General features: G+C 49.2%; 1 protein-coding gene across 2 annotated transcripts in view; it reads right to left on the reverse strand.

Annotated features, from left to right (window-relative positions):
- ZNF536 (zinc finger protein 536) overlaps nucleotides 1-14,092 on the reverse strand; it is a 239,952-nt gene that overhangs the window by 134,759 nt on the left and 91,101 nt on the right. Inside the window, exons 3-4 of one of the 2 annotated variants that reach the window (XM_039231889.1) lie at nucleotides 12,133-13,704; nucleotides 3,630-4,541 (exon numbers count right to left, since the gene is read on the reverse strand). In XM_039231889.1, the coding sequence (XP_039087820.1) occupies nucleotides 4,534-4,541; nucleotides 12,133-13,704 (1,580 nt within the window). In that variant the 3' untranslated portion in view covers nucleotides 3,630-4,533. Of the gene's footprint in view, nucleotides 1-3,629; nucleotides 4,542-12,132; nucleotides 13,705-14,092 lie in introns of those variants that run through there. The other variant, XM_039231888.1, reaches the window with a different exon arrangement.

Consider the following 14,092-nt stretch of genomic DNA (forward strand, 5'->3'; position numbering starts at 1 on the left):
CCCCAGCTTCTTCAACCCTCAGTGGGGTAATTCTGAGATGAGCTCCACACTGTATCCTGGAGGGTCCATGGAGGCACTGAGCCCAGCCCCCGGCAGCGGCAACTCTCTCACTAACACACCTGGCCAGTTTCCTTGTCTCCCTCACTGCTCCCTTCCTCATGGCCCCTGGGGTCTCTTCCCATACACTACTTCCACCTGGGTTCTTAGCTTAGGGTCTGCTTTTGCGAGACCCTCCACTAGGTCACCAATGGGATCTTGGGAGACTGAGATTTGTGGACTCTCCTTAACAAGAAAGAGCCCAACATACCCCGAACCCCTAAGTACCCATTGAGGCCACCCCACATGCCCACAGCACATCCAGCTGCAGCCCTGTCCCAGGGATGAACACCTCGGAGTGGCCTGTCCTGGGGGTCTGCCCAGCCCTCCCTCCAGGCCATACAAAAAGGCTTGAATCAAAAGAGAAAAGCAGCTTGTCCATCATATAAAAAGAGCAATAATTTAGGAAATTAATTGCAAATTTACTTTCCCTGCTTGGGTGCCTTTCTCCTTTTATGTGGATAATTGAGAGCATATTATATTAATTTGACAACAACAGAAGTTCAAAAAGAAAACGTAACCTCGCGAGCAGCGGGTTACGATTAGATGGGTGTGTCTGGACAACGCCACAAAAAGCACGAGAGAGAGACTCGTCAGAAAGCCAGCCAGCGTCTGGGCACACAAGTGGGTGTGCCCCATTTCATTGCTAATGAAATGGATTTGCAAAGTTGCCCAACCCTAACCTTGAAGAGGCACCCTGTTTGCTCAACAGGCAGAATCTGCTCAGGCAGGGACGACACTGCCAGTGTGCGAATGCATCCTCAGGAAGGTAATGCAATCATGACATCTCTGAGAATGTGACTATATGTGAGCCATAACCACTTCCCAAAGTTTAGATTGTTCCCCCCACCGACCAGAATATCTGAATTTCATCAAAGCAAACACATCTGCCCACATGTGTAGATTCTGTCTTACCATAAGGTGCAGAGCACCGTTCCCTTCCTTAAGGCACAATGACCTCCTCGAAACTTCAGTCTCACCTACCAAGGGGGTCTCCTGTTTATCTCACATCAGTGGGCCAGCCCTGCTTGACCCTTGAAGTGTCAAGGGCAGATCCAAGAGGTGATGCTTGTGGTTGCCCCAAGTGGAGTGCAAATAGGTGGGGCTTGTTAGAACCCCACATGGGGTTGGGGGGGGTGACAGCAGGGAACAGAGCTGCAGTTCCCACGCAGAGCTGTGAAATGAAGTCAGCTCGTTCCAGAGGCCGGAATCCGCCCAGCTTGCACACAGCAGACAGGATGTTCCCAAGAACGCTCAGCGGGTGAGAAGGGAGTTCTTCTCCCAGGCGGGAATGAGGGGGAAGGGAGAGAGAAGCAGGGGTGCCATGAAAAGAGAGGTGAGAGGAGGCTGGGACTCAGTTCATAAAAGGAAGAGAATCCACAAAGGTCTCTTCTATGCTTGAGAAGTCACCACTGGGGAGAGACTCAGGAAAGACCTCCTGCCTTAGAGGCGGATATGGGTAGAGACCCTACTAGGGGATGGGCCCAGGGAGGGAGAGAAAACAGCAGAGGCCCCGATAAGCAGCCCCAGGAGCCCTCCCACCGTCAGCGTGATGCTTTGTCCCCTTCAGTGGTACTCCCTCTGTACCCAAGGCCCCCAGCCCCTCACTGGGCCCCCGAGTCCCTGCTGGCTTGGCAAGGTCAGGGCTATGGGGTAGGCAAGCAGTCCAGGAGTGTGCAGAGTGGCTGTGAACGGTGAACAATGCCGCCGGCAACATGCTCAACTCTGAGGGGAGGCACTGTGGCTCAGCAGCCTTCCAGAGCCCTCCTTCTCCCCACCCGCACCCCTAGGCCTGACACAAGTGGGTGGTGGTGAGCCCCATCCTGGGAGCTGCACATGTGGCTTCTTAACCCAAACGGGGCTTCAGGCCCCCAGGGAACACTGCACCTCGTTGCAGGTGCAACGTGGCCCCATTGAGACAGGCTCCATGGATCCTCAGGATGTGAAAACCCAGGAAAGGGTGCAGTCCCTCAGTCTCAGGGGCACTGGAAACAGACAAAACCCTCCTGGAGTCCTTCTTTCGGTTCAGGCTCAGGGTGGCCATGCGGGCCCGGGGCCTGGGGTTGGGGTCACTTCCCTTTACCTGGGCTGGGCATGGCAGGGTCTATCATGTTTCTTACCAGAACCCACAGTGTATGTTCTCAGCCCCCCATGAACAGAGAATCAGGAAGTAGTTGACACAGAGAGCTAGCAAAACTTCTTCAAGATCTATGCTTTTCGTGTGGGCTTTGTCATGTAACCTCAGAGGCAGAATCTCTCCCTTCTCTCCACTTCTCTCAGATCAGAGACAATCTCATCCTATATATGGTCTTTGGGGTCGGGATCATGTCAACAGTTTGTGGGAGACATACTAGAGAGAATGTTCCCAGCAGTCAAGGTGCTGTGACTGTCCCGTTGCTCAGGCCAGGGCTGCTCCGGGGGACATTTCCAGGCTTCCATCAACTCGGACACATGGGACGCTTGACTTATCTCGACTGTGGGGACTCCATCAAGATAATAATACCTCCCCTGACCCCGCAACAAGACCATTAAAGAGGGAGCGGAGGTGTGCGCGGAATCCAGATGTTTCCAAAACAGACCCAAGCCAGAAGGCTTGGAAATGCTGCAAAGTGACAGGGCCCTGAAGCCCAGCTCACGGACAGAAAAAAATCTAAGCAACAAAACAGAACACGAACTCCTTCTTTCCTGCACCTCCCACCACCCATCATCATGGTATCGGGTGGGGCACCGGGCAAGCAAGAGCCTGTGACAGCAAACCCAGGCACAACCCAAAAATCTCTGCGTAAAAAAATATTCCAACTCCAACAATTCCGAGCACCTTTCCATTTAAAACTACACTTCATGGGGGGGCGCCTGCATGCCTCAGTCAGTTAAGCATCTGACATCGCCTCAGGTCACGGTCTCACAGTTCGTGGGTTCGAGCCCCTGCATCGGGCTCTGTGCTGACAGCTCAGAGCCTGGAGCCTGCTTCAGATTCTGTGTCTCCCTCTCCCTCTGTTCCTCCCCTGCTTGCACTCTGTCCCTCTCCATCTCTCGAAAATAAATAAACATTAAATTTTTTTTTTAAAAAACCCTACACTTCACGGGATTCAAAGCACAGGTGGAGGTTTGCTGCAGGGAGGCTGGGTGTGAGCAGTCTTTTCCCCCACCTGGGCTGGGGGACAGCAGCCTGCGCGCTGCGTGCCTCAGGGTCCCTACACACGGGGCCAGTGAGCAGACCTGGGGGGTCTTGGTGCCCAGAGTCACTTGTACAGAGACATGCACATGTGTTGCCCGGCTGTCACCCACCCACCACCATGTCACCTCACCAAACCTGCAGGTGCCTTTACATTTGCCCGTTTGGGAGTGGTTACTAGTGGGGCCGCCTAAAGGTGGGTGGGAGGAAAAAGCAACCAGTTGCCCCGCTAACAGCCCGGTGGAGCAGCAAACTAGCATTCCCTGAATGTCCTGTGGAGGCTTCCGACTGCGAGGACGTCACAGGATGAGGGGGGCGGTGTTGTGGAATGAATTAACATAATGACTCAAAACTGCACTAATGTTTCACAGCTTTTTTTTATTAGCAATACCAAGATAAGTTATTGAAGCATTTTTAGTATTGTTTTACATTCCATTCATAAATGACCTAACTTGTAACTCAGCATACAGCACACTTAAAGATATAGTTTGACACTTATTCAGAAAGCTACAATTATTATAACTTACATGCCTTCATTACCAGGAACACCTTAATATAATCTTCTAATTACTTCAACAATACTCTAGTCCAAAGCACACGATAACCCAGCACAAGTTTTACACATTTTGCTTCAATCACCATTTTTGAAGTTGTGGATGCCAAGGTGCCTGTTCCCTGGGATTTTACTGTCATCTGTTCCCGGTTAATAGGACGACCTGACACAATATTAAACTAGCAATAGCACTGCTTAAATACTATGGAGAAAGATAATTACTGCACTTTTCTGTAGTCTTCTAAAGTGTTACAAAATACAGGACAATCAGACACAAGCAGTAATGCCAACAAGACCCTCAGGACCCACCCCTAGAAGCTTGGCGAGCTGGCGTAGCAGACCCCCGCCCCCCACCAGTCAGATTTTTCACAGATGAAGGGACCTCCAATCTACCAGCGTTTGTCACTCAGGATTCATGACTTGGAGGGAATTTTCTCTCGTTCAAGTTACTAAGCCTTCGCGATCCATGACTAATAGTGGAACATATGGGGCAGTATTTTTAACCTCCCTGATTCTCTGCTATATATACTGTAGTGGGGTTGGTGTGCCGTGTGTATACACATACCTGTGCCAATAGTAATTATTTATTCAACACACATATGTGTATACATTCTTCTCTTGACTTTACACGATTAACAAGCTGCAGATAGCCACCGAGGAGCACGAACAGACAAGGGCAAGTCCAGCTAGACCGACTAGAACAGGGGTGTCACTTACCTGCAAGAAAATGTGCAGATTCATTAAACAATCCAGAAACCACGTAGGCTAGAGGCATTCAAAAGCAAGGACAGGGCCACACTCCCTAATTGTTTAATGGAGTAACGACAATAAAGCAATATTTATAAAATTTGGTCCTTCCATCTCTGGCTAAAGCAAGAATAGTCTACGTGATTAGAGCAGGTTGGCAATTAGGCGTAGAGGTGCTGTTGATCAGCGCTAAGTAATAGGAGATAATTACTACTTATTTGAAACCTGGGCTCTGCACACAACATCTGAATATAAAAAAGAAAAGAACCTGATTCCTCCAGCAGCTAAGATGTGGCCTGTATCTACGTGGCTGTCAGTGTCAACCATGACTCCGAGTCAGCAGTGGAAGAAAGGAGAAGCCAAAGCATTAGCTCAGGACATCTGCACTCAGCGCAGGACAGCGAGGGGGCCATGCTGCTGCTCTATCACATGGCAGTGGCCGGCCAGCGAGCTCGGAGAGTTGGTACATCCCCAGGGATGTGGGTGTCTGTTCTGACAACACTCTCTTCTTTCAGCTTTCTCTTCCTCCCTCCCAGTCTTAAGTCATTACTGGGGAGAAAAAATGTGTACACGTGTGTCTGTGTCTGTGTATGTATATATTTTTTTGAACCAAAGACCTTCGTTGCTGTCTTCTCTCACCCTAGGCTGAGTCCTGGGCAGTAGGTATCGAGAAATCCAAAAGGAATATGCACATAGAAACCAAAATGAAAGCTACCAGACTTTTCTCCTGCTTCGGAGGCACTGTTGATTCAGACAGTAGCTTTTGGAGCCAAAAATATGCAGCAAAAGGAAAGGAACATAAACAAGGCTAAATGTCACCAGTGTTTGCTGACTTACAGACACCATCCATTTGTTTGTTCTGAAATGACGAGTGGACCATTTGGCAAATACAATGGTATTCACACAACAGTTCTGTCATCCTGCAGTGCAAACGACATCATGTCAGTGGCATTCCCATTTAATCTAAAAGGAGGGAAGGGGAGGAGGAGGAGGAGAATGCCCAGAGAGTTTGGAAAGGCTACCTTCCAAAGAGGTTGCCTCTTCACCAAGACAGTGCACACCATGAGGCTTTGGACGAGGGTAAGAGGAGAGCGCATCCCTGGGTGCCAATTTCTGCAGGGGATCCCAGATGATAGCACCTGCCCTGTGTCCCACCAGAGTCAAAGGGACAGGTTCTGTGGCTGGTTTTGAGGCAGCCAGCAGGAGCAGAGAGGGCAGGATGGAGTACTGCTCTGCATTAACTTAAGAAGGATGCGCCCTTGGACTTCAGCATAGGCCAAATGGTCCCCTCTACTGGAGTCTAACATCAGACCCTGGACACACGCTGTTACTGGGAGCAGGCTGGACTCTGGAAGTCAACGGCCAATCTGTAAATGATAAAATCTGGCAGAGAAAGCGAGTGCAAAGTTGTGCTCTATCGACAGCTCTGCAAGTCAATCCCTTTTAGAATCAGCTCATAAAGAAGAGAAGAAGGAGGAATGATTGCTCATCTGACTCAAAATAAAGCATGTCAGCTCCAGAGACAACAAGGCCCTACAGGGGAGGGGCCCAGGGTCTTCTAGGCTAATGGCCCTCCTTGGTATTGGCTGAACGTGGGCTCCTATACACTTGGTGGATCTAGATTTTGTGATTCTCTTCTTGTGCCACTTTCCTAAGTTTACCTCCTTTCTTCATTAGAACCTGCTGGCTGCTAGGCCACCCCTTCAATCTTAGAATCATCCATAAGACCAAAAACATACCAAATGCTCTGGGCTGTGCACCTGTTGCCTATGGTTGGGCATCTATACACACTCAGGTGTACACACACATGCACACACACACGGGGAGCTCTCACAGTGTTTCCACACACTCCAACCAACCCCCCTTGGAAATCTCTAACTGACCACAGACTTTAGCCATTTTTTGGTCAAACACTGAGGAGGAGGGACTTCCTCCCTACGCTAAGCACTTGCCTTCTCGCAGGAAGGAGGAGAATTGGTTAGAAATCGAAATGGTGGGGGCACCTGGGTGGTTCAGTCAGTTAAGGATCTGACTTCAGCTCAGGTCATGATCTCAGGGTCCGGGAGTTCAAGCCCCACATCAGGTTCTGTGCTGACAGCTCAGAGCCTGGACCCTTCTTCAGATTCTGTGTCTCCCTCTCTCTTTGCCCCTCCCCCATTCACAATCTGTCTCTCTCAAATAAAAAATATTAAAAAAAATAAATTGAAATGGTGGGGCCACTGTGACAAATATCACATTCACCAGCAGAATCTCCTTGCTATCCGTGACCTGTCATGGCAGACGTGAGGAAGCAAAACATGTCTCTATAAGCCTTGATGGAAAGTGAGATTTGTACTTGTTTTGTGCCAAAGGGAGACAGCTACCAACATTCCATCATGACAGCCCCAAATGGACATTTCCTTCCACTAGAAAACACCAACTCAACTGAGAACCAGTTATCCAAGCTCTTCTACCTCTATTGTCTGGTTTTGTCTTTCTACTTCAGTCCATCAGTGAGGGAACTGAGGCCTCCACAGAGCAACCTCCCTTCAGAGTCTAGCTCCTGCCCCTCTACCTGCACTGGCCATGTCCGGGGAGACTTTGGAACTGCCATAAGCCATGAAGGGGTCTTCTCCTGCAAGTCTTCAGTGCATTGGCAGAGAGGTGGCCTTCTGGGAACAAGTGCACCAGGCCATCTGGGTCTACAAACCCTCTCTCTTGGGAAAGTCTCTAGTGTCTCTGGCTTTGTCTCCAGTGGCAATAAAAGAGCCCTGTAGCTGCTAACCTGGGCCTTCTCTGCATCATCTCATTGGCCTGCGGAGCAACAGCAGCCAGGCTCCTGCATATCTTCTCTAGGGACTACACAGCAGCACCTCCTTCCTTATGCTAGAGCAGAGGTCAGCCTCATCCAGCTCATCGCCTGCTTTAGTAAATAAAGTTTTATTGGAACACAGCCACACCCAGTTGTTTAATGATCATTTATGGCTCCTCGGGCACTGCAGGGCAGGGTCGAGTGGCCATGATCCTGCCTAAGACCACACTGCCTGCCATCCTAATGTATTTTCTCCCAGGTCCTTTAAGAAAGTAGTAGCCAACTCCTGCTTTAGACGGTGTAGCTGGTAAGTAGTGAGTATTTTCAAACTGCCTACACTGGAAATCAGCAAGGTTTTTGGAGGACAGAAGTCCCATTTTAACAGCGTTGAGCTCAGATGTCCTGGTTCATTTTATCACACAGCTTAGCCTATGAAGAGGTTTCAGTGGATCCTGTGTTCTTTTTTAAGGAGTGGTCCCAATTCTTTCACTACTGTGAAAGCCCAAGGAACCCTTGGTCTCACAGGCATAATTTGGGTTAGGAAATCGAGTTTCCCTATAACCTGAGATTGACAAATTAGGACTACTGGGGCCTTTGTTGCTAATGACCTTGTAATCCCAATAGCTTCTCCTGGGGGCTGACAGGTGCCTTAGTCTGGAAGACACTGTGCAAGGCCCATGATGGACACACCGCTGAAGTCTCCCCGCTCAGCCTGGCTTCCCTGCGTAGTGGTAACCCCAGAGCTTCAGGGGCCAAAGAGGTCATCCTCTTCGCATTGCCTTTCCCTTTAATGTTGCCCATCAATCTTGCCCTTGGGCTCACCAAAGACACTGAGCAAGCTCTGCTTCCAGGCTTCAATACGTGATGGCCCCCAGCCATCTGTCTCAAGTTTGAAAGGCAAAGAGTAAGGGCAATCTGTGGGTTGCTTTCCAAATCCACAACCTGGAGTGAACTGTGCTCTGTAACCCCACCATGCAGCCGGCCCTGCAGGTGCCGTGCAGACTGGCCTGTGTGCCGTCTGGGCCACACAGAAGCCCGTGCCGTCCACGCTGTCCGACCTCCATGCTGCTGGCTGACCCAGCAGTTCATCCAGGTTTTTCAGACTGGACAAAGAGATGGTCCACCTTGTCCTATCAGTGGATGTGACTACTGCTCTGGTCTGCCCTTACTCCCCAATTAGATACTCCTGTGGCCCCTGTCCCATTACAGAACCAAGGTCAAATCCATTCCAACAAACTCCAGGGTACATCCAGTTTCTCTTATGACACTGAATGACCCTGTACGTCATGTTTCTTCAGCAGAATAAAGAAATGTGGGCTATGCCTGGAGTCTGAAAGACACCTTAAGAAATGGAAGCTATAACTGGAGCGTGATTTCACCTAATAAAATCAGGCCCATAGTGGGATCTGACCTACTGTAGAAGCAACAGTATACGTCCTCCAGCTTAATCCAAGATGGCTCCTTCTTGGGATCTTCTCTGACGGGTGAATGCTCTATTCTCTGTGGAAGGACCCTTTGGAAGTTCAGGCACAAGCTCTCAACATTGGCACGTGCCACAGGCGTCTCCTACCCAATGGGCTGGGTTGGCCCCTCTCCTCATCTCTCTCTTCTAAACCAGAGTCAGAAATACACTGGCCAGGCCTGGGAAGTGCTCGCTGGCCTGGAACCTAGGTCCGTGAAGCCAAGCAATGGAAGACCAGAGTTTTAGCAGTTAGAAAGCAGGCATGCAGGGCTAGGGAAGCACCTAGAAGGAAAGCCTGCAATAAGAGAGTCAGCCACAGACTTTAGGGTTAGATGCTACCTCCTCTAACTCACCAGCATGTGTCAGAGTTGCTGCTGAGCTCTGTGGGGAGTCTGTGTGATCTGAACAAGATTTTTACTGATGCTTCTTCAAACACTTTCACATCCCATGAGAATAGACACAGACGGACCTTAGCTCCTCCTACAAGCCTGTTTCTAGGGGCATCAAAGTGGGGATTCAAGTTTACAAGCTAGACAAATGTCAGACCCCAAACTCTCCAGAGATGAGGAATACCAGAGTAATTCTTGGGTTTGGCAAAGCCCAGCTTCTTGAGGAAACCAGATACCAAGCTGGTGGTTCCATTTGGAAATCCATATCCACTTTGAGTGAGGCAGAGAAGAGGGAATACACATCAGGAATATTTGATTCCTTATGCCAATATCATTTCCACTCTTGCAAAGTCAAGCCAATAAGGGTTTAAAGTTTTCAACCATCATGTGTGCTTATTGCAATGCTAGAAAGACAGTGAGCTGGACTGTGAGAGAAATGCCCCTAAATGCCCATTCTGTGCCCCATGAGGCTCCAGTTTTCCTCCCAGATATCTTACTGTTAGGAAGGATGAATATGCCTGCCTCCAGCCCTCAGGCCCTGGGACACATAGCAGCCAGTACGAAAATAAATCAAAATAAGAGGATTTTGATTATGGTGGTCCAATGATGGAGGCAGGGAATGAAGACAGGGCAGGGGCAGGCCCCCCCTTGGAAGAAAAGGGACAGTGCCTCTGGCCTGCCCCAAGCAAACACAAGGGCCAGGGAAGGGCCTTCCCGGCTGCTTCCAAGCTCAGGCGAGAGGATACGGATGACACTGAGGCCCAATCAAATGTAGAACCTGTGCTCTCTAAAAATAGGCAGTTGATGGCCAGAGTTCATTCTGGTCTCTTACAATGAGTGCAGGGTAGAGCAGTAAGGCCCCAGCCCCGACCTGGAGAGGCTACCAGGCTGCCTGGTTTCTGCCTGGCTGGCCTGAGGGTCTCTATTCCCCTTTCAAGAGAGGAGCCATAACTTAGACCCCAGGATCTGCTGTGCAATGGCTGAAAAGTTAACTGAGCCCAGTGTTTTGAATATACCCTGGAGCTATCAAGGGGGAGCTATCAAGGGAGAGCTGGGGGCTGCTATCTGGGAGGAGGCAAGGACAATGGCTCGCAAGACAGTGGGGACCCTGATGCTGCCTCCCCTCTACCCTCACTATGCAGAAGGACACCAGTGGGCGAGCTGCTCTGAGGCAGGCAGCCTTCGTTCCTTCAGCGTTGATAGGAAGATGGGAATATTAATCGGGGCAATATGAGCTCATTTCAAGAAGAATGAGCTTATGAACATGGCAGGTTGTGATCTTTTTCTGATGTATGGATTCCTGGCAGGAACTATGGTCCTACATAAGTGTTTAAAAAAGCTGAAAACAGACTTAAAGAAAAAAAAGACAAAACAACAATAAAAGAAGAAAAGTCACAGACTTAAAACAATGATGAAAATTTAAAAAAAAGACTTAAACATCATTCCCCCAGAAAAAAAGAAAAAAATTGGATTGACATAAAACCCTTTTCTCCTTCTTTTAAATATTGTTTTTAGCAGCTTCAAAAGTAATGAATTATATGTGGATAAAAATAGATCTGGGGGTACTGGTTAATGGGGCTTTGTGAATCATTCAGCGTAAGGAACTGTCAATATTTTTTGAACTGTCAGAAATCCATTTAGTGATTTTTGACGATTCAAAAAAATATTCCTGACTGCTTGATCCAGTTCTTAGTGAATTAGGGAAGGAGAGGGTAAAAGAAATATATCATTTTAAATAGTGAACCAAGTCCAGTTTCCTGAATTCTGCTCTGTGCTAAAAGGGAACATCGGAATTTGGAGGTTAAAAAATAACCCCTTCCATTATCCTTCCTTCCTCCCTCCCTCTCTCCCTCCTTTTCTTCCTTCTCTCCTTTCCTTTTTTCAACAGGTGCAGTGAAGTCACAGAAATCCATTCATAGATTAAATGTGGAAAGGTACCGTGATCATTTGTCTCTGGCAAGGATACGACGGACTAGAAATAATACACCGAGCTCCTATTCAGAGAGAGGCTTTCAGATAAGAATATCTGGGCGCCAAGAAAATGCCTGATCCTCCCTGCCCACCCTGACATTCACTGGATCCAATTCTAGGCTTCAAATTTATTATTACATTTTTAAGATCTGGAATGACTTTGGGGGTAACCATATTCTTTAAGGAGGTAAAGAAGTGCCAATTTGCTAACAAGATCAGGCAGGCATAAGTCCAAGGCACACAGCATCATACAACACTGCTAACCAGGGATTGACAATGTACATTGCTTGTTAGAACATCAGACAGACAGGTGAAGATACAGACGGACAGAAGGCAATAGTGGAAGGCCCAAGTCACAATAACTGCCATTTGGAATGTCTAGAGAGGAGTCACAAACACTCCCAAACAATCTCCCTGGTTGGAGAGAGGATCACTTTATTTCTACATGGTGGTTAGTGTGATGGATACGACTTTTAGTAGCCTCTAAGTCAATATAAAGAAAAGTTTAAGAAAGCAGGTTTGGCTGAGCAAAGCGGTAAGGAGCTGTCTTCCGCCATCTTACGCAGAAGGTCAAAATACTGAAGGGTTTCCCCTTACCATGTCTTTTCGTCTGGGATTTCATTCTTAGAAATATGATCCCCCTCCAGTTACAGATTAAAAACAGTAGTAGTTCGCACAGGGAGACCCCACCCCCCTCTCTCCATGCCTTCCGGACGGGCATCTCCAATCACTGGGGTGCAAACCAGAACTCAAAAGCGTGAGTTCTAAACCTTCCAAATGAAACGGACGCTCGTGATTGTCTACACTGCATATACAGCATTGTCGGGGTGTTTTCATGGTTAGTTCAAACATGTGCTCAAGGAGGAGTCTACCTCATTTTTTAAAAATGCACAATTCAGCACTGATGTTTTGGGAAACGAACTGAAGGAAGAGGATTCTAAAACTTACCACACAAGTCTGGCCTCTTGATACATCCAGAATTTGCTGTGCTACTTGCCAGGCCGTTAAAGGCTGCTAAGCCATCAGAACTGTAGGCCCTGAGGACCGACAGCATGTTCATCGGCTTCTCCAGGCCCGGGGGCCCCCGCTCTGGCTTGGGCAGGCCCGCCGAGGGGTCCTGGGCTGGAAGAAGGCCCGAGCTGTGCCACTGCTTCTCAGGTGCCTGGGGCAATGGTGACACGAGTCCCTGGACAGGCTGAGGGGTGCCTGTTGGTGGCAGGCCGTCCCCGCCGTCGCCGGCGCTGTCCTTGCTCAGGGCGGGTTGTGGCTTGCTCATCATCTCTGGCTCTGTCTCGATATCCTCGTCGTCGTTGTTTTCTCCCTTGGAGGAGTCCATGTCCTCCGAGGAGGCAATGTCGGAGAGGTCGTCGGTCGGATTCTTGTTTGTGGTTTCAGGGATCAGGATCGGGGCATCATCTTCTGAGTGGGCCTTCCCATCCGGCTCCTTGTTGGCGCATGAACTGGAAGCCCCCGAGCCGACCATGGCCGGGTAGACGCCAAACTGCTTGTAGAAGTCTGACGGGAAGTTACAAAACGCGGGGTCCACCAGGCTGGGCCATGTGCCGCTCTTCTGTTCGCCCAGAGTCTCCTTGATCGGCCCTGGGGCCATCTTCTCAGAAGCAGACTCTAGAGGCCCAATCACGTTGGGAAGCGCCATCTCTTTGTTTGATTGTACTGAGGGTAGCAGGGCCACCTTACTGGCCTCCCGGCCTTGGTCTTTGCAATTGAGGGTCACCCCGACGGCGTTATCTTTGCGTTTCCCTTTGCCCAGGTGGTTGGCCTGCAGATGAAGAGCCATCAGCTCCATGGACGAGGTCGTAAAAGCACAGAACAGGCAGCCGTGCCAGGCGATACTGTCTTGCACGGTCACAGATGAGCCTGGGAGCGAGGCGGCGTCCGGCCGCACCGACAAGTCTAGAGGCTCATACTGAGATTTCTCCGACTTCCTCGGGACCGCCTTCCCACCGGCCTTGTCCTCGCCACTGTCTGGCCCGTGCACTTTCATGGACGGGGGGTCAGACAGGGCTTTGTCCTTCATGTCCTTCTCCTTCTTCAAGGAGCTGAGGACAAAGCTGTCCATGAAAGCTTGCAAGGACCCGTGGAAATTCACACCATTGTTCACGATACTTTGATAAGCTCTTCCGATTTCAGAGAAGTGGGTGCTTTTGGAAGGAAGGTCGGCACCTTTCAGGGCATCTGAAGGGGCCTCGGAAGTCATGCTGGCGGCCTGCCCCGAGTGATCCACGGACGAGAGCGCTCCCGCAGTCCACTGCTGAGAGGCAGGGCCACCTCTGAAGTCGATTCCGGGGAGACCCTTAAAGGCCCCCCTCAGGATGTCTGGCCTGATAAACAAAGCAGCTTTGTTGGGCAGCTCGTCTCTGTGGTCTTGGTTTGGGGGCTGTCCAGACAGTGGCCCGGCTCCGTTCTGCCGCTCCCGGTGGTGCCGTTCTAAGTGGTATTTTAAGGATGCTGACTGGGTGCCGGCGTAATCACAGTGGGGGCATTTGTAGGGCTTCTCACCTGCAAGGTTTCGGTAGAAGAAGAAAGAGAAAAAAAAGTGTTTATCTCATTTTGGTGTGCTGAACAAGGCTAGAAGGATCAACATTTGTTCTTGGAAACAAAGCAGCTCAAACTAATAATTAGTTAGAGAGCAACTGTTTTTTAATAGAAGAATAATTCGTACTCTTAAGCTTTTTTAATGATTTTGTACCATTTGGGACTATTCAGGAATGACATACTATCTACACACAATTAGCTATCTTTTTCTTTATCTAACATGTGAAAACGGCTGTAGATTTAAAAGCTATGATTATGAAAATTAAGCATAATAATTTCAACCACACTGATCATTAAAAGTAGAAGTTTAAAAAGACGAAGTATGTAACAAATGGGTGGTTGCAATATTTTG

This window comes from Hyaena hyaena, unplaced genomic scaffold (genome assembly GCF_003009895.1).
Source record: "Hyaena hyaena isolate Hyena2069 unplaced genomic scaffold, ASM300989v1 scaffold_61, whole genome shotgun sequence".
NCBI lineage: Eukaryota > Metazoa > Chordata > Mammalia > Carnivora > Hyaenidae > Hyaena > Hyaena hyaena.